Source organism: Leptidea sinapis, chromosome 26 (genome assembly GCF_905404315.1).
Source record: "Leptidea sinapis chromosome 26, ilLepSina1.1, whole genome shotgun sequence".
In the NCBI taxonomy this organism is placed as follows: Eukaryota; Metazoa; Arthropoda; class Insecta; order Lepidoptera; family Pieridae; genus Leptidea; species Leptidea sinapis.
The window spans coordinates 10,616,190-10,635,401 of NC_066290.1; the positions used below are offsets into that span (position 1 = coordinate 10,616,190).

A 19,212-nucleotide genomic window follows, 5' to 3' on the forward strand; every position below is an offset into this window, starting at 1 on the left:
TCGGCAGTTTACATTTTATGGGATCGTTTTTATTTGACAAAGTGACGTGATTGAAAAGAGTGGCCGTTGAGCTTCTTGTATTTCTTCTCAGGAGCTCAACTTTACTTATTGCGAACATATGGTAAAATCAGTAATTTATATTGTATAGTGACGATTCAGGAGCGCTTAGTTTAAGCCTATTTCAATAAAGTTTATTTTACTTTGACTTTGTGTTTAGGCTATTATATTTATACGCCCAGTGCCATCTTCCGTCTTACCTTCTTTGGATAACCTCTTTATAAAACTGACATTACGTAGCTATCATTTCGCTATTTGGATTTAAATCATCGTGTAGACAAAGTTGTACAATATTATTTATTTAATTAATCGAAATGAGAAATTTTCTTGTGAAAATAGTTAATAGTTTTATTACAGTGCAAAAGCGATCTTGCTACAATGTTTTTGGAATTAAAGACTTGTTACAACCTGAAAAGGTGAGGTTTCAATTTATAACAAAAAAAATGGAATAGAAATATATTTATTTAACATAGGGAGTGACAATAACATATCGCAACAAAATTTGGTGATCGCGCTTAGATAAAGGATTAGTCTCTCGCCAACTATATACCGCAGTAGCTAGCAACAATTGAAATTTAAATTCAAATATTTTTATTCAAAATAGGATGTGAAACCACTTATTGAAAGTAAAAAAACCCATTCCAAAATTAATGCCTCAGGCCTGAGAAGAATGGGCGCAACAAACTCAGTGGGCATTTTTTTTCATCAAAAATATGTTTTACAATTAAAGTAACATTTACAAAGTAACAAAGTAACATTGTACAATTAAACTTATTATTTAATAGCCTGAGGGCGGTCGCTCCATTCCCAATCTGTGGTATCATTAAGGAAGTCACCACACAAACGTTTTTTAACAATTCTTTTGTTTTGAACATTTTCTGGGATCCTGTTGTAAAAGCATATACATCGCCCCACAAAAGACTTGTTAACTCGACTTAGTCACGTAGTAGGCATTATAGCTTATAATGCCTGGCCATGTCTGTTCCTGGTGTTAACATTATGGTTATGACAGTTTCTGGCAAATTCACATATGTACCTATGAACATACATTACATTATCAAGAATATATTGAGAAGCAACAGTCAAGATGTTAATTTCTTTGAATTTTGCTCTCAATGATTCCTTAGGGTCTAGGTTATAAATAGCGCGAATAGCCCTCTTCTGCAGCACAAATATTGTATTAATAAGGGCAGCGCTGCCCCACAGCAATATACCATAGGACATAATACTATGGAAGAAACTAAAGTATACAAGTCGCGCCGTATCTATGTCAGTTAATTGTCTAATCTTTTTAACCGCGTATGCTGCAGAACTAAGTCTGTTCGCCAATTCTTCAATATGGGGGCCCCATATTAATTTGGAATCCAGAGTAATGCCAAGAAATTTAGCAGATTCCACCGATTTTATCACCTCTCCGTTTCACAAAACACTTGCATCAACATTTTTGACATTTGGCACGGTAAATTTTATATATTTCCTTTTCTTCCTATTTAACAACAGGTTATTAGCGCTAAACCAGTACACGATGTCAGATAGAATATCGTTCACTTCGTCATACATAGCTTGATTTCTTTTCACTTTGAAAATCAGTGAAGTGTCGTCCGCAAACAATACTACCTTATGTTTTTTCTCTATAAGATTAGGAAGATCATTTATGTAGATAATGAAGAGGAACGGTCCGAGAATAGACCCTTGTGGTACCCCCATACTGAGAGGAGTACCAGGAGATCTCCTGCCATTCACGTCGACCTTCTGAATTCTATTGTTTAGATTTTAGTTATAAGATATGAAATCAGAAGATCGAGCGCAGTTCCCTTTATGCCATAGTGACATAGCTTCCTGAACAGCGTTGAATGTTGGACACAATCAAAAGCCTTAGATAAATCACAGAAAATGCCAAGAGCATTCTGCGATTCCTCCCAGACATCAAAACTATTCTTGTTAAGCTCAACACCTGCATCTGTTGTTGAACGTCCCCTAATAGCTTTTAATTACGGCAACTATTAGAATCTTGTGTGCGTGGCATCTTGACACTCAATGGCATCTTTCAAATTTTGTAACATACGCTTTGTTATTTTTCATTGAAATTAATAAAATACAAAATGCTTATTTACTACTGATGATAGTTGTAATCACAGTGTCTTTTTTATTTTCTGTAGTACTATTTTTACATGGTTTTATTACGCAACCCGGTATTTTAATTTCAACTATTAGAAAAGTTTAATCAAAGTTCAGTCAAAGAACGAGAGAGACAAAGGATTGACGCACTAGAAATGTGGTGTTGGAGACGAATGCTACGAGTATCTTGGACACAACGCCGCACAAACGTCTCGATACTTGAAGAGCTCAAGGTGAAAGAAAGGCTTTCATCTATAGTCAGAGCCCGTATCCTCAGATACTTCGGACATATCACGTGACGTGGAGAGCATGCCATAGAGAGACTTGTTGTTCAGGGAAGGGTCAACGGCAGTAGGTCAAGAGGACGCTCCCCTATGCGCTGGACAGACCAGATCAAAGCCCTAACCAATACTCCCCTCAACACATGTGCCAGAGAAGCAACAACCAGGGATAACTGGCGTAGAATCGTTCGTCGTTCGACGTGACCACGACTGCTCTGTCAAGAGTAATCCGACGAAGAAGAAGAAAAGTTTAATAGAACATGTGGCACGTCAACGTCACGCATTGTTCTAGACTGTCGTACTGGAGTACGCCCATTTGGGCATACTATTAGTCGCGACTAAGCCTGCGGTACCTAGTTGGAGCGCAGCGGAGACCAATCCTTAATTTAAGTACTCGCGGTTTATATCCCCGTAATCTTAAATTATTTATTAACAAACGCACATTTGTATATTTTTTATTTTTTTAGTAGGAGAACAAACGAACGTTCGGGTTTATAAGCCAGCACCGCCATACTGTCTTCCAGCAACAGGTCAATCACAAGAGAGCTGCCGGTCTTATAGAAGACTGTAAGAGTTTTTTCAAATATTTCATATCAACCTGGAAACACCACCCAAATCAGTTGCGTAATACACATCGCAAAGCTGGGTTACACGTGGAAAAACGTTTCATATTTTGGCTTCTTGAAGTGCACCAAGATATTTCTGGACTTCATCTTCTTGGAAAGGATCTTTTAACTACAGAATTTTCTCGAAACCAATATCGGTCAACCTGAAGTTGATATCGTCCTGCTATGTCTATACTATACATCTACCCGTACTTGGAAGTTAGTTTTTCTTTCTAACCAGTTTTCTAAAAAATAGCAGTGTATGTTCCAGGCTACTTCATTCAAACTAAAACAGTTAGGGAGTCGTAACAACGAGACCGCTGAAGCTTTGGACATCATAAAGCAGTATTACCTGAGTGAACACGTGTTCGTGCGCGCGCGCAGTTACTTCGATATCAACGAGGACAGAGCCATCGATGAGTATATTACTAGTATACTGAAGCAAGGTATCCGAGCCATAATTATCATAACGAAATAATAAGTAGGGAAAATCTTCTTGAACACCGCCCATTTCTTTTTTTACATAGGTAAGAGAGGGCAAACAGGCAATAGGCTCATGTGGTGGAAAGAGGTAAGGCAACCGCCCATGGACATGTCCCTTAGTCGTATCGGTTCGGGTAAGAAGAGATAGAGGTAGAAATTTCTCGAGCGTTTTGCGCTTTGATTTAGTTGTAGAATATAGCAGTCGACGTTGGTGGAATTCTGGTGGTATCAACCCAAACAACTCCTCTGAGTACTCCCGTGATAAATGCGGTAGAAGATGCAGAGAAAACCCACATCTATTCTCTACGCTAACGAATCAAGTGGATCGGAGATGACTTGATCTTCGATTATTCAAGACGCTGGCTATATCATTATTATATTCATTCCTTATTCATATTAATGAATTATACGACGAATGTGGTAAACGCGCAAACCTGATCTTGATCTGGAGATTACTGAAAAGAGATAATTTACCCAAACAACCGTAAAGAACTCAATGTCATAAATTTCTTGGCTCTCTAGTGAATAACTTCTGCAGCGAATCACTAATGGAATTGCTGGAAGAAGTCACCCCAACTTCACCTGATACAAAAATTACCTTTTCAGGTAATTCTCTGTGCGCCGTTGTAGACGACGGTTCTATTGCAGGCTTGTGTTTGAACTTTGCGTCCAGTCCAGTTGACCCAAGCATCCTGAGGAACTTCGCATTTTATAGACAAGTATTGACCAACCTCTTGAATATGTAGTTGTTTCTTTTCTCAATTTACCACTTCTCGAACTGTCTTCCACTTCAATGAGGGTTTATTTCGGATTGTAATGTAGATACAAAGATTCGTCGATATTAGAAGCAGTACGAGACGCCGTATCTGTTTGATTTTTAATGGAAAAGGAGGGAAAACGAGCGTACAGGTCACTTGTTCGTCAACAACCAGATGAATCAGGAGCGTTACGGCCCTTTTAATAAAGTGAACGAGCTTTTTTTGAATTTACTCATGTCGTATCGTCCTGGAAACACCGCAAAAGGAAGCTCATTCCATAACTTAGTTGTTCGTGGAAGAAAGATCCTTGAAAACCGCACTGTGGAGGAACGCCACACATCCAGAAACTGCGGGTGATGGCCAAGTCTGTAGTGTCTCCTGCAAGGGTGGAATTCGGCGGCAGGAATCAGGATAAACAAAGTGATACATGCGGCAAAAGACACATAATAGAGCACAAGAACCCTAATAGTTAGAGCAACTCTGCGCTGCACGCGGTATATTTATTTTAAAGCCTGCTGTGTTTCTTGTGCCTGTTCTTCTCGGGCCTGAGGCATACACTTTGGAATGGGTGGTAGTCTTTTGACGTTCAATAAGTGATTTTAAATCATTTTTTTTTAACTCCAATTAGAACATTCGAGCTGACTGACTGTGGTGAACCACAGACCAGACCTGAAAGAAATATTCCATACACAATTTGGCTTTGCCTTCCTGTTTAGCGAATGACCTAGAATAATAAAATCTTATCAATATTGCTGTTTTCAAACACACTAATAATACGCCTGAGATAACCTCATTGTAGTCTAGATTTCAATAAAAATCCGTTTCATTAAATATGATGTTATTATTACTTTAAAGATATATTTGATAAGTTGCTATTTATCAACAGAATGCAGACACAAAGGACTTCCTTTACTTCATAGCAAAGCTGCAAGAAATACCAAATCTCTGGGAGTTTTATAAGGTGCCGAAGATATTTGAGGTACGACGAAAGATCAAATTCAACCTACAAAATGCACTAAACCAAACCCTAACTAAAAAACCCCTCTTATGTCTCACTCTGTTGTATAGCCTTATTATTTCATTTATGGGTATTATTAGACTTAATTGATATTTTAAAATGTTGGAAAATAAGATTTTTTGTGTCGATGTCAGATTTAATTTCTTAATTTTCAATGCATCACTTCAAACTCCTCCAGCAAGAATTTTACCCTCATTCCAGCGCCTGGCGAGTTAACAGCTCGTGATAATGCCTCATGTAGAGGCGTAAAACGTGTCCAAGTGATTATAAATTTACTAACTGACTTATATGCACAAACAGATTCGTCTGAACAAGACGCGAGTTTCATTAGAAGTTATATGTTAATGCACTTCCGGTGCTTGTGGGACAGTTTCTTCTGAAGCGATTCACATAGCGATAAACAATTTCCCCTCCATTTTCTTCACTGAATTAACTAACACCTGTAGCATAACATTAATTCATTGTTGATGGGAAAATTGGTTGCTTACTAATTTAATCCTATTTCATCATTCCCTACAAAAGATAAGTTACTTTTGGCTTAGGCATACGAGGGCGGCACTGAAAATTTCGGGAATCAATGAAGTGACACAACATTACTATTTAAAAATGTATTTATTGCTTTTCGAAGTATTCTCTGCGAAATTTGATACATTTTTCCATACGATGGAACCAATCATTGAAGCAACCATTCCATTCGGAAGTTGGGGTCTCCAAAATGGCCGTTTTGTAGGCGTCCACAGCTTCTTCAGGTGATGAAAATATCTGACCACGCAATTTATTCTTTATTTTAGGGAAAGTATAGAAATCATTAGGGCTTAGGTCGGGGCTGTACGGCAGATCTAATAATTCTGTTTTTCTTGCTCTAAAACTCTTTTGTTCTGTGCGCGGTGTGAGAACTCGCATTGTCGTGATGGAGGATGATGCGGCGGTTGCAGTTCTCTTTACGGAGTTTAGAAACGTCCTGTGGCAAACAAATGCTAGCATACCATTCTGCATTAACCGTTCTTTGTCCTCAATAGGAATAGTCGCAACATGGCCGGTTTTGGAGACAAACGTGGCCACCATTTTTTTCGCAACACTCCGTGAACGAACAATTTTTGTTGGCTTTAACTCATTTCCGAACACCCAAACTCGTGACTGGTTTTTTATTTCGGGTTCGTACGCGTATATCCAGGATTCGCCACCTGATACGATGTTGTATACAGCATTTGAGGATCCTGCGTGGAATCTTTCGAGACTGACTTTTCTTTGGTGACTGCAGTTTTTGGACGACCTTGACGAGGATCATCACTGAGCTTGACACGTCCACGTTGAAATTCAGCAAACCAGCGATAAATTGTGGTTTTGGATGGGGCTTCATCACCAAATGCAGAAATCATCCGGTCAACACACTGTTTTTGTGTTAAACCACTTCGAAAGTCATAATAAAACATCGCTCTAAAATTTTCTCAAGTCAATTCCATTTTCTCAACGACTAAACAAGTTTGAAAAGACCTTGTGACAAGACTGAGAATCTTTTTTTAAATAAATAAATGGTATTCGATTTTTAAAACCAAGGAGTTTTCAATTAAAAAGATTTTAATATGACAGGAACACTGGAAATATTCCATTCCCGATACTTTTAGTGCAGCCCTCGTAGCTAACATTTTTAAAATGAACACAACACTCTAGGATCTTCTGCAATCTGTTTGAAAATTTAAACAGATGCCTTTGTACACTAAAGGCTCATCCTACAAAATTTGTTTCAATACAGTCTTAGACACATTTTTCATCACTCAGGCATGTCTTTCACACCCACATTGCCGAGGAATGGGCACAATTCCAGACTCGGTGCTGTTAGAAAATTTCCTCACGGCAAACGCAATTGGCACGTCCTGGTACCGAGACCTAAAGCACCGCATTTCACACATGTTTACCGCTAGCAACCGAAGCAGTCTAAAATAGTTGACACTTTCCTGTAAAAAAAAGTTAATTGATATGCCATTTTATTTTTAATACTATAATAGGAAATGATTAAACGGTAAATGTTGTCGAAACCATTTTTCAGATAAAGATGTTGACTGTACTGCCGGAATACCGTAGACAAGGCCTGGCCGTAATGATGGCTGAGAAATCCAAGGAACTGTCGCACGACCAGGGTTACAATGTTGTGAGGATGGACTGCATCAATCAATATGAGTACGATATCAACAGAATATTATCTCATAGTTTTTATGGACCTTTTCCAGGACAAACGAGCGTAGGAGCGAGAGTCACGTATGGTTTTAAGTGATCACCGCCGCGAACACTCTCCCGCAACACCATAATAATCACAGGAGCGTTGTCGGCCTTTAAAGATGGTGTACGTGCTTTTAAGGAACCCATGTCGTATCGTCCCGTACAGAAACATTTTTTTATACCACAGCTTTGTGGTATGTGGAAAAAAAATTCTTGAATACCGCACTGTGGAGGAATGCTACACATTCAGATGGTGGAGATGATATCCTAATTTGTGGTGTGTGGTACGAAAGTCGAAGATCGGCGTAAGGAATCAGGTGAAGACACACAATGATGCGACGTCTCTACGCAACACCAGCCGTCCACAGAGCACTGGGGGATATTCAAAATTTATTGTGATTTTAAATCTATCCATATTAATTAGATTTGCTGTTATAAAAACCCGTCTGCCGTGACTCGTGTCACAATCTTTATACCTTTTTGGGAATAACAGTATGTGTGTAAAAATTTCAGCTATAAGATAGCGGAACGCTGCATGATGTCGTGTTTGGTGAAGTTTCCACTGCACAAGCTGCGAGGACCCAACGCGCCCTTCATCAAGCGGAGCTCCAGCGAGAACAGATATGTCCGCGTGTATGTAGACGCGCGCACGCACACAGACAAAGATAAGGAGGTTATACGAAGACTTGAGTTGGAAGAATTAATCGAATGAAATACGCACAAGTTCTTTTTCAACGTCCTTTAAAAAGCCGTCGATCAAAATTTAAATTTAATTAAAATGCGACACTTATTTAATATATGCCCATTAGGCCGAATGGGTTTTTGCGCACTGGACATACATAGAATTTCAAAAAAGTACTTTATAGTATAAAGTATTGTAAAGTAATCTATAAGAGAAAAAGTCACAGTTTTTATTTTATTACGATTTTATTGTATGTGTAGACAAAATATCATAACATAGCCATAAATTGGATTATCTAAAATTTATAATTACAAAACTGTAAATCAACAATCTCTATGTATGAGTGTGTGTGTGTGTGTGTGTGCTGTTGTTGTGTTTCGTACGAGTGTGTGTAATTAAATATATTTATTTAATTCATTCGCGTTTTTCTCTGACCTAAGATTAAAAGTATTTCGTTCGAACAGGTTTAACGTAAAATTATAGAGTTTTGCTATAAAAATACACAAACGTTAAAAAATGACGCATGGATCAGCCATTAACTCCCCCGACCATATTTTAGGTAAATTAAAGACCCGCGCCACGCCGCCGCCACAACCAGATGATCCTTTCTGTATACAAATGCTTCTTTTGTTTCCGAAGAAACCTTTACATGTATTCCTATAAAATTACTTCTAATCAGATCTGAATTTTACAATAGGTTCAATCTGGCAGTATAACACTTTCATATGATTTTTCAAATCGGTTGATAAACGACAAATATGAGGAGAAATAAACAACAAAAAAATTGATAACCCAAGTGTTGGAACACAAATTCAAACCGGTTAAGGTTTTAGTGCACCGAGAACTTCTCATTTGGTTTTGTCCTATCTTCAACTATAATTTTACAATTTTTGGTTATATTTAAGTATATTTAAGAAGACTGTTGAATAAACCGGTTTAGATCGGTTTTTCCATCGCCGAATCTATTTGTTAGTGCACAATTTAAATTTTAGTGATATTTAATTTATTTTTTAACAACCGCATGAATCTAGCATATAGTCTACCATTTTGCAGAAACGCGGAAAATAACTGGTTAATAAAGGTTATAAAAAGGCTTACACTTCCAACAAAATAATAAATATAAACGGGTTATAACCGTTAAATTTATAACCGATTCCAAGCCACATCCAAGACACATAATTGTAATAATAACATAAGTAAATAATATAATAATTAAGTGCACTTATTTCTATTTCATGATATGTAGTGTACAGCCCGCATATAAGTAAGTAATGTAATTAATGTTTGCTGTCGACTGTACTTTTCAATTAATTCTAATGAGATTCATTTATCAGTCTTTGATTAAAGGAGATAAGGTTTCATTATTTTCTCGAAAAACCATTTTTCAGTGAATCTTAAATGATCACCAGGTTGTGATAGAAAAACTAATTTTCCAGCTTCATCCATTTTCTTTAGGCCTAGGCGATCCTGAAAATAAACATATATATATTAAAACTGGTTTAAAAATATCCATGACTAAATACGTGTTTATATTATAAAATGCTATATTTTATTATATTTTTTTTATGGAATAGGAGGACAAACGAGCGTACGGGTCACCTGGTGTTAAGTGATCACCGCCGCGTACATTCTCTTGCAACACCAGAGGAATCACAAGAGCGTTGCCGGCCTTTAAGGAAGGTGTACGCGCTTTTTTGAAGGTATCCATGTTGTACGGTCCCGGAAACATCGCACAAGGAAGCTCATTCCACAGCTTAGTAGTACGAGGAAGAAAGCTCCTTGAAAACCGCACTGTGGAGGACCGCCACACATCCAGATGGTGGGGAGGATATCCTAACATGTGGGGTGTCGTGCGAAGGAATATAAACATACCTATTAATATCATATACCTTAGTTAAACTAAGGTATCAACGAGACCATATGTTAGAATCGAACTTTGTATGACTTTCTTTTCAATTCACTTTTACGTAGTTATCATTTTTGAAAGAAAATAAATCAAATTATAAACGATTAGGCGTTCCCACCCACTTCGCTGGTCGAATTTTAAATGGGAATAAATCAAACAATAAAAAAAATAAGTAGCCATAAACTATCTAGGATAAATTTCGCATTGAATAGTGGTAAATTCATGTCGATACGATCAGTGGTTTAGGCGTGAAAGAGCCTCAAACAAAGACCATTTTCATTATATATATAAAGTTTATCAAAGTAACACACCTCTATTAGAAAATTGACAACGTCGCATACATATGAGCTTCATATTAAAAAAATCTTTTTTCACTGTAAAACTTTATAAGTGATTTTGTGCAAGTCAGAATGAAGTACAAAAAATAGCATTCAAATGAGTATAATTCAATAATAATCCAATCAATATTCATTAACAATTAATTTAGAAACATTAATTGCAACTATCTTTATCATCCAAATAATCTTTCACATTTTAGTAGGCCTTAGATGTTAATTTATTTTTTACAATACATTTAAATTTTTAATTAACATAATATGAATGATTATTGTTCCTCTTCAATGAAAAACATATCACTTCCAAAATTTCATTGATTATTATAGCCTACACACATTTGATTGTTGGGCAACGTTTAGAGAATTTTTTTCCGTTGCATAATGAGAGATATTAGTAACATCTAAAACACATCCTCCAGCTCTATGATCTTTAAATCAAATCAAATCAAAATCACTTTATTCATGTAGGTCACGGAAATGACACTTATGAATGTCAAAAAAAACATTTTTCTTATTGAATCTACCGCTACTTCGTAAATGGTTGAGATAATGAGAAGAAGTAGCAAGAAATTCATTGCCACTCTTTTATATCAAGATTTACAATTCTACAATATAATATGTAAAATGATGCAACAAACATACTCAAACGACAAATAAATAAAAGGCCCAGTATCCTCAGTGGACACAAGTTGGGTAGGTTCTCTGCCTGCCTATTGAGGCCTTCATTCCAGGAGGATGTCACCTATATGTATTACATTGTATATGTATTGTATATGTATCGATTTACTTCGAACAGCATTAAATAAGAATTACCTGTAAATAAATATCTGATTCTTGCAATGTTATTATCTTCTTCGCTTGGCCAGGCTCATAGAAGCTGAACCACTCTGTTTCCTTGGGCTGGACCATTGTATCGTTTTCAAACTTCACCATCACGAAATGCTCCAGGTTACTCAGGTTATCAATATAAGTCTTGTTGATAGACACTTCGTTGTTCACGTCGGACAGAAACTCACTGTGCACTTTGTACAATTCCTCGTTTAATGGATCGTGCCAATAAGTAGCTTGCACCAAGGCTTTTTGGACCCAACTGCAAACAAAAGTATTCTAGTTAGGGCTCCATAAAATATATAATCGTAACACATAAACCATAGTCATACTCTGTATGACATGTATATACTAGAATATCATTGCTTGTGGCTGTGTCGTGGGGAGGGTCGTTCCATTCCCGATAAAATGCGAGGGGTTTACCGGTCGCTATCTGAGTTCTGGTCGATCCTGTCATCTTCTGTTTATTGGTGATAAAATTATTTATACTTAGATTTCTTTTTCAAAATATTTGTATATGATTCGTTGAATCTCAATGGTAACATAACAGCTTTATTTATTTACAGTGTATAGGCACATACTATGCTAATAAATTATTTCAGTTAGTTACTCAAGTAGTTAAAGCTGTAACTTATTATTTGAAGTCATAATGAGTGTCTTACGGCCGTTCCCAATATTCAGTCTATCTCTTACTTGAGATAAAAATCGTAACTATCGTTGACTTTTCTGTCCCAATAAACTTATCGACGGTAACTCACCTTATCCGTACACGCTGTCTGTCAATGGGACGACGCATAGCTTACCAGCGATAGAAGTTTGTATGGAAATTGCAATTCACGCGACCCCATATAAGTCGATTAGAATGTCTTATCGGGTATATTGGGACAGCTTCAGATTATTGACAGCTAATTACTGACAGTAGAAGGTAGTGATTTATCTCTATCTGTAGATAGTATATTGGGAACGGCCGTTAGCACTCCATATCAGTTAAAGTCAAACTTTAGAAGTGAAACTACGTCCCAAAAGAAGCGATTACACTTGGACCATTCTGAATATAATATCTACAGGCTGTAATCACACAGTCCTCAAATTGTTGTAAAAAATCAGTTATAACTATACTCCTTTTATACTATGTAAAGTATTTTATTTAACCAGACATAGTAGTCCAAAATACTCAACTTCTTCGGACGCGTATCGAGGCGAGACAGCCAGGTCATAGATCACCTGATAGGTCCAGGGTACGGTCACCTATGCGATGGAAAGACCAAATCAAATCTGCCGTTGGCGGTCAGGTGCATGAGTGAACTCGAATGACCTCTAAAAAGAGGTGGCGACCAATTGTGAGTCGAATTAGAAAATAATACTACAAAGATATTACAGTACCTCACGGACGAGTAAAAAAAGGTGACATGTAAGGTGACACGGAGTACTTACTCCGTGTCACCTTACATAACAGTGAGGCACCAAAACAAGCCCGTAAACGTGAAATATATAGCCCCCACACATACACTAATACAAGCCGATCGGCCGCCATCAAGAGATTTGCCATCGTCTGTGACAGATCAGTTTGCGTCGCAATAAAATATTTTAAAAATGCCGTCGTGCGTTGTGAAAAAGTATAAAAACAATGATATTAAAGTATTTGTGGATATATTATTATTTAAGTGGGAAAAAATTGTGTAACTGGTATACCCCGTAACCGCACTTACACTAACATAAAGGTGCTTCACTTGCTAATATCACGGCGCGGAGTCCTTCTTTTTTTACTAGCCCGTGCAGTAGGTACCTGTAACTAAATTTACCTAAAAATACAAAAACCACAATGATATTTAAGAAGACATGAAGTAGGTTTAGACTTTAGACCTATAGATAACCTTTTGCACTTATCTATATAACTATATGATAATAATAATACTCAAATGGAACATCTATATCTTCTATTAAATTACGTGCTAAGTATTATATTATTTATGCATACAAAACTTAAGTCATTTTAAATATATTTTTTACATTTACCAATATCCGAACACCTCTGTAATCCGCACGTCCTACTCACTAAAAACATGCCTTGAGTGGGCTGACCAAGTGAAAATTGTTATTCCGCTTGGGACCAAGCTTTTTATTTTTCATTAAAGATATCTCCCGATATCCAAAGTTGCCCTTAAACCAAATGCGTTCATGGATACGCTCTCACCAACAACCTACACAACACCCGATTGATAAATGGCTCAGGCTGAAGACAGTCGAAAGAAGCGATTCCTGCACTATAGCCCAACCTGACAGCTGTAGAAACCAGCAATTCGCCTCTCATTCACTGATTTTATGTTCTCATGTAAGTGACGACTGTCTTAATGAGAAATACAGTTCTTTAAATCGAATCATGATGGGCATCCTAATGGGTCACACCATCACTAAACAAGAACTTTTTCAAAATCGGCGTGACGGAGGGTCCTAAGTGCAGGTCCTAATGCAGGGGTGGCCAACCTTAGTGAATACAAGGTTGCTCAAGAAGTCTGTGAATGCCGGAGTTCTGAACTTCTGGAAGGACCTGGGCTGGTTGGAATGTCTGGCAAACACTGTGCGCAAAATGGACCCAACTCAGGGGTTTTATTGCGGAAACAAGAGACCCATTACCAATACCTCCTAATAAACTAAAATATTGGATTTCTATAAAAAAAAATTATGAATGTTATGTTTATAGATAAATATGCATTTAAAATTTCACAATACTATCCTGTATATTGCTATATTCCGAACACTCCAGGAAAATGGAATGGGAGGTTAATAGCTACAGAAATAAAATCTTGTAATTTGTTTTAAATATCTTAGTGGGAAAGAATGTGTTCAATTGGATGTTTCTAGAATTATGGTTTTAAAAATTATTATTTTTTTGTTTGTATGTATGGTCTGTTACCTGTAATAAGCGGCATAGTTCAGAAGTTTCCTAGCATAATCACAGCTTTCACGCTGCAATGCTCCGCAGTGTGGCAAGCCATAGACACCCTGGTGTTGCCCTCCCATGGATATCAGGTTTTTCACCGCACCAATTTTATGACCACATCTCTGTATCAATGCTCTCCTGGTGAAACACAAATAGAGAATATTTATTTTATCATCATCTGCCGGAAGATGTCCACTGCTGGGCAAAGGCCTCCACCCAAAGATTTCCAAGACGATCGGTCCTGTGCTGCCCTCATCCAAGGTATTCCTGCGATTTTGACCAGATCGTCGGTCTATCTTGTGGGGGGTAGGCCCCCAACACTGTGTCCTCCATTACGCATATTTATATACTTCTTTCTATATATTAATTTACCCTTAGATAATTTATACGTCTAGGAGACTCAAAAGCTGTGAACGCGTAGAAAAAAATAGTGGCAAACCGTTAGCCTTTATTTTCAGCAACACATACACATTAAATCTAAGTGACTGGCTTATCGAGAATGTAAGACGTATCAGGTACCTCTCACGCACACTAAAGTTGTCATGTGTTGCCAAACAGGAAGTGGAACTTACTAAGGTTACTTATAAATTATATAAATTATTTAAGTATTCACAATATGGAGTGACAAAACATAACATATTGCAACAACACTTGGTAAACAACTACATCAGTTGTACCTTTACTAGTTCCTTAGCTTTGACATGGTGAGAAGAAATGATAAGAAACTCCCAGCCCATCTCTTAAATCAAATAATAACAAAACAGCATAGGCTACTCATTATGAAAATACAATTTTTTTCTGTCTCAGTTTTATATCAGTAAATCCTAGAATATACTCTCTGGTATTTTATTGTAAAATTTAATACCCGAATATACAAAGGAGCCCTTAACTCCAGCTAATCTCAAATCTATTTATTTATTTATTTGTTTACTAAGTACAACCACATTACACATATTGTCCTTACAAACTAGTTTTATACATACAGGGTAATGTGTCTGATATGTGGAACAATTATGGTGTACATAGCTTTGCCAAAACACTTAAAAAATACTATTAATAAATGATTTTAAATTTTTAAATTATAAGTAACTGACTTATAACAATAATATAAACTAAATTCTTAAATGCTCCCAAATCTTTAGTTTAAAACTATATAAAGACTCATGAAATCTGTAATTATTCAACTGATTCTAGCTAAATTGATTAATTAATTCTTGTGTGAAAGGACTGTTGGAATTATGTATACTTTATTTTGGTTCCAGATTCAAGCCAGTTCATCCTTCAGTTCAGTATATTTGTTGATTTCTTCAGAAATTGTTATTTGTAATGAGTATTTGGAACAGCAATGTATGAGAGTGATATTGAAAGAAGAGTGAATGCAGGAAACATGGTGAATGGAGCTTTGCACTCCTTTATGAACAGTCAGAAGGTGTCTAATAAGGCTCGCTTGGCAGTGCATGAGGGGGTGTTGGTTATAACACTCATGTACGGAAGTGATAGTTGGGTATGGCAGAAGAAACATGAAAGCACAATAAATGCAGTTGAGATGAGAGTGTCGAGAAGTATGATAGGAGTTAAACTGAGTGACAGGATAAGAAATAGTGAGATAAGGAAACATTGTGGTCTGAAAGAAGATGTTGTGACAAAAATTGAGAAAGGTATGCTGAGATGGTTTGGACATGTCGAGAGACTGAATGAAGAATGATTGACGAAGAAAGTGTATAAGGCCAGTGTGAATGAAAGTGTTGGAAGAGGTCAACCTAGGCGGAAGTTTCAAGATCAAATCAGGGACGTCTTGAAAAAAGGCCAGGTCAAGAGTACCCTAAACCAGAGAGCATGTATGAAAGGAATAATGAAAGTGGACAAAGCGAAAGAAGTATGTAAGGATTGCAAGCTAAGCAAGTGGAAAGAAGTGGTCTCTGCCTACCCCTACGGGAAAGAGGCGTGATTTTATGTATGTATGTATGTATGGAACAGCAATGTCTATCAATTGTTATAATTATTGTTACTATTAAATACCTGTGATCTTGCGGGGTTAGTTGGTGATGATGATACCTTATATTTAGATGAATATGGTGAAACATTCTAATTTATATTTCTATATCACAAATAAACATATCCAATGATATATATCATATTAATACTAGCTGACCCAGCAAACATTGTAATGCCGATATTGAAATCGCAATACAAATGTAACTGTTGATTGTAGATGGGTGAAAATTTGAAGTTGTATGTATTTTTTAATGCTGACTTATAATCATACAAATTTAAAAAAAATGTCAAAAAAAATAAAAAAAAATTGCCGTGGACCACCCTTAACATTTAGGGGGAAGAATAAATGATGATGAAAAATAGATGTTGTCCGATTCTCAGACCTACCCAATATGCACTCAAAATTTCGTGAGAATTGGTCAGGCCGTTTCGAAGGAGTTTAACTACAAACACTGCAACATGAGAATTTTATATATTAGATAGAACTAAAAAATTACAGAGGTGTGGAATTAAGATGATGTTCAGACAGTTTTAAAATAGGAAATGTTGAAATTATTATTAATGAGAAGAAGTAACAAGACAATGCCAGGACTATTGATTGAACCCAAAATTTTGAGCGACATTGCACTTTGCTGATTAATTTGCCACATAAGATGTTAAGTGTCCTTAGCCCAGAATTTCACTAGCTATGGAACCCTTCTAACCAAAACACTTGCTTGCACATTACTGTTCCACAGCAGAAAAAAGGTGCCACTGTGATATCCACCTTGCTGGTGCCACTGGTAAAATAATCCCACAGGTAATTTATGTGTTTGTCTAATAATATAAACTAATAGGTTTATATTATTTTTAATTTCAATTATTTTCAAAATATTGCTATATATACTCACAAAAATTGACTTCCTTGTGAAAATCCGATAGCATTAAACCCATCTTTTAACCTCGGATCATTACTTATAACATCGCAAGCATATTCAATTTGCTTATTTGGAGACATAAAAAAGCTATTTTCCATTTCTTCCATAGTAGATTCACCAATTTTGAGTGAATTCACATAAACACCGGGGATCTTCATTTTAAGATACTCCGTTAAGTGACCAAGGCTATATGGAAAGCAGCATGTGTCTCCTGTAACAATATTGATAAACCTTTGTACATGAAATAAATACTTTATATTTTGTTAAATATTTCTATATATGCTGAATATACTTGGATTACTAATACTTTTATTTTATCTTTAAGTTTAATCATCCTTTTTTGTGATAGATTAGTTTTTTAACTAAATCACTCACTGAATAGTTATGATTTTATTTTTTAAGTACTTTCTATTGAACAATTAAATAAGTTCATATTTATTTAATTTAACTATAATTTACTTAAACTTTAATTTTTTTATAAAATTTTAAACTTTAAGTTTTTCATTTATTTTAGATTCTAGTTAATTGAATATACCAAAAATAAATATGATAATGATTTTTAACATACCCATTCCATGCCATAAGACTATCGGTGTAGGTTTCGCTGGCTCTGAGTAACAAATATTTACAAATAACAACATTACTATCAAAAGTTTCATCATTTTTCTTCTGCTTCTTTTTGCTAATTAATTTCTCCAATTATATTAAGAGTTTATTCTATATTCAATGTTTCGTTTGCCTTTTTCGCACGTACATCTAAATCGATACCAAGTTGGTTACCGACTGAACCGATAATGGAAAATGAAATATGAGAGCAAAGTACAAAACAACAAACAACAAGTAAACAACCAATAAATAAATTGTACACTGGATAAATGGTCAACACTCAGCAGCATAGAGTAAATAATATGAGGTTCCACCTTGGTAGTTGGTCAGCAGTAAGTAATTAGTTGAAACTTTAAAGGTGGTGTAAGGCGGTTTGATTTATTAATTACCAATAAACAAATAAATAATTAAATTAATTGTATTGATTTTTATACGGTGTGAGCAGCAAACATTAAGAAAGATCAGTGTGTACCTACTTAAGTCTATGTTCTGTGAATAATTAAATAGTTTATTATTTAATTCAATCCAATCAGTTATTTCCGACTTCCGACTCCGAGTCATGCTATGGTAATTGGTAGGTAACATTCAAACATTCATTTTTTTCTCTGAAACTAACGCCATCTGTATGCCGATATTGAAACGGAGTTTGAAACTTTGACAGTTCTTATAAGTTTTAAAAACATCATTGTAATAGGTATACCTAGCAAACGGCGTCTGCTTGAGAATATCTACCTACTGCTTACTTGTGCTTGATGGCGCTAACGGATAAGAAAATATAAAGTGACGAGTTGCCTATCTATGTCTGTACCTATATATTACTCTTATCTATGCTCCGAGTCACAACTCGCAAACGCAAATTATTCGCAAAACTTCCATGGGCACTTATTTACCAGACAGTGCCATCTTTGTTTTAATAGTGAAACTGATCGAATTAGCTAACTTATCAGAGGAGGGACAGTTAAAGCGCATCTGAGTATCAGGATTTCAGAATAGATGGCATTATTTAGCTAACGATTTTCAATACATCAACGAATTTAGAAAACACGAATCCATCCCTCTATGATATTTTTTTATAAATCGTATAAGGTGGCCTCTCTTCTCTTGCCTCTGACTTTTTCTCTGTTTTTTGTGTTTTACTGTTTATTCTCATTTATTATTTTAATACCTCTTCGTTAGTCACCATATCAGCCCAGCTTATTCTTTCTATTCGTCTCCAGCACCATATCTCAAAGGCTCTTTGATTTTGATTGCATATCTCTCAAGTCAGTGCCAAGGTTTTGCTTTCATACAAAGCTATCTTGAATTATCTCGAACAACTAATATGGATCATAAATTAAATGGGGAAACATAATGATAAAGATACATAAAATTTACTTATTTTATATTTATATCAAATTTGAAAGGTTCTTGTGGCGATGAAGTGGGACGGGTCGTTCCCATCCCTAAAATATGGTCGAGGGAGACG

At 36.1% G+C, this 19,212-nt stretch overlaps 3 protein-coding genes across 5 annotated transcripts in view; 2 read left to right on the top strand and 1 right to left on the bottom strand.

Moving 5' to 3' along the window:
- Positions 1 to 19,212, top strand: part of LOC126972445 (chitooligosaccharidolytic beta-N-acetylglucosaminidase) — a 561,898-nt gene that overhangs the window by 133,387 nt on the left and 409,299 nt on the right. The gene's annotated exons all lie outside the window — the stretch shown is intronic.
- Positions 306 to 8,636, top strand: LOC126972494 (uncharacterized). The gene is made up of 6 exons (XM_050819300.1): positions 306 to 473; positions 3,333 to 3,507; positions 4,151 to 4,263; positions 5,189 to 5,281; positions 7,368 to 7,498; positions 8,051 to 8,636. The coding sequence occupies exons 1-6, from the start codon at positions 372 to 374 to the stop codon at positions 8,247 to 8,249; spliced, it is 813 nt and encodes a 270-aa protein (XP_050675257.1). The 5' UTR covers positions 306 to 371; the 3' UTR covers positions 8,250 to 8,636.
- On the bottom strand, positions 8,446 to 18,330 carry LOC126972485 (palmitoyl-protein thioesterase 1). The gene is made up of 6 exons (XM_050819285.1): positions 18,224 to 18,330; positions 17,710 to 17,924; positions 17,115 to 17,352; positions 14,203 to 14,367; positions 11,274 to 11,550; positions 8,446 to 9,686 (listed from the first exon to the last, which is right to left on the bottom strand). The coding sequence occupies exons 2-6, from the start codon at positions 17,801 to 17,803 to the stop codon at positions 9,561 to 9,563; spliced, it is 900 nt and encodes a 299-aa protein (XP_050675242.1). The 5' UTR covers positions 17,804 to 17,924; positions 18,224 to 18,330; the 3' UTR covers positions 8,446 to 9,560.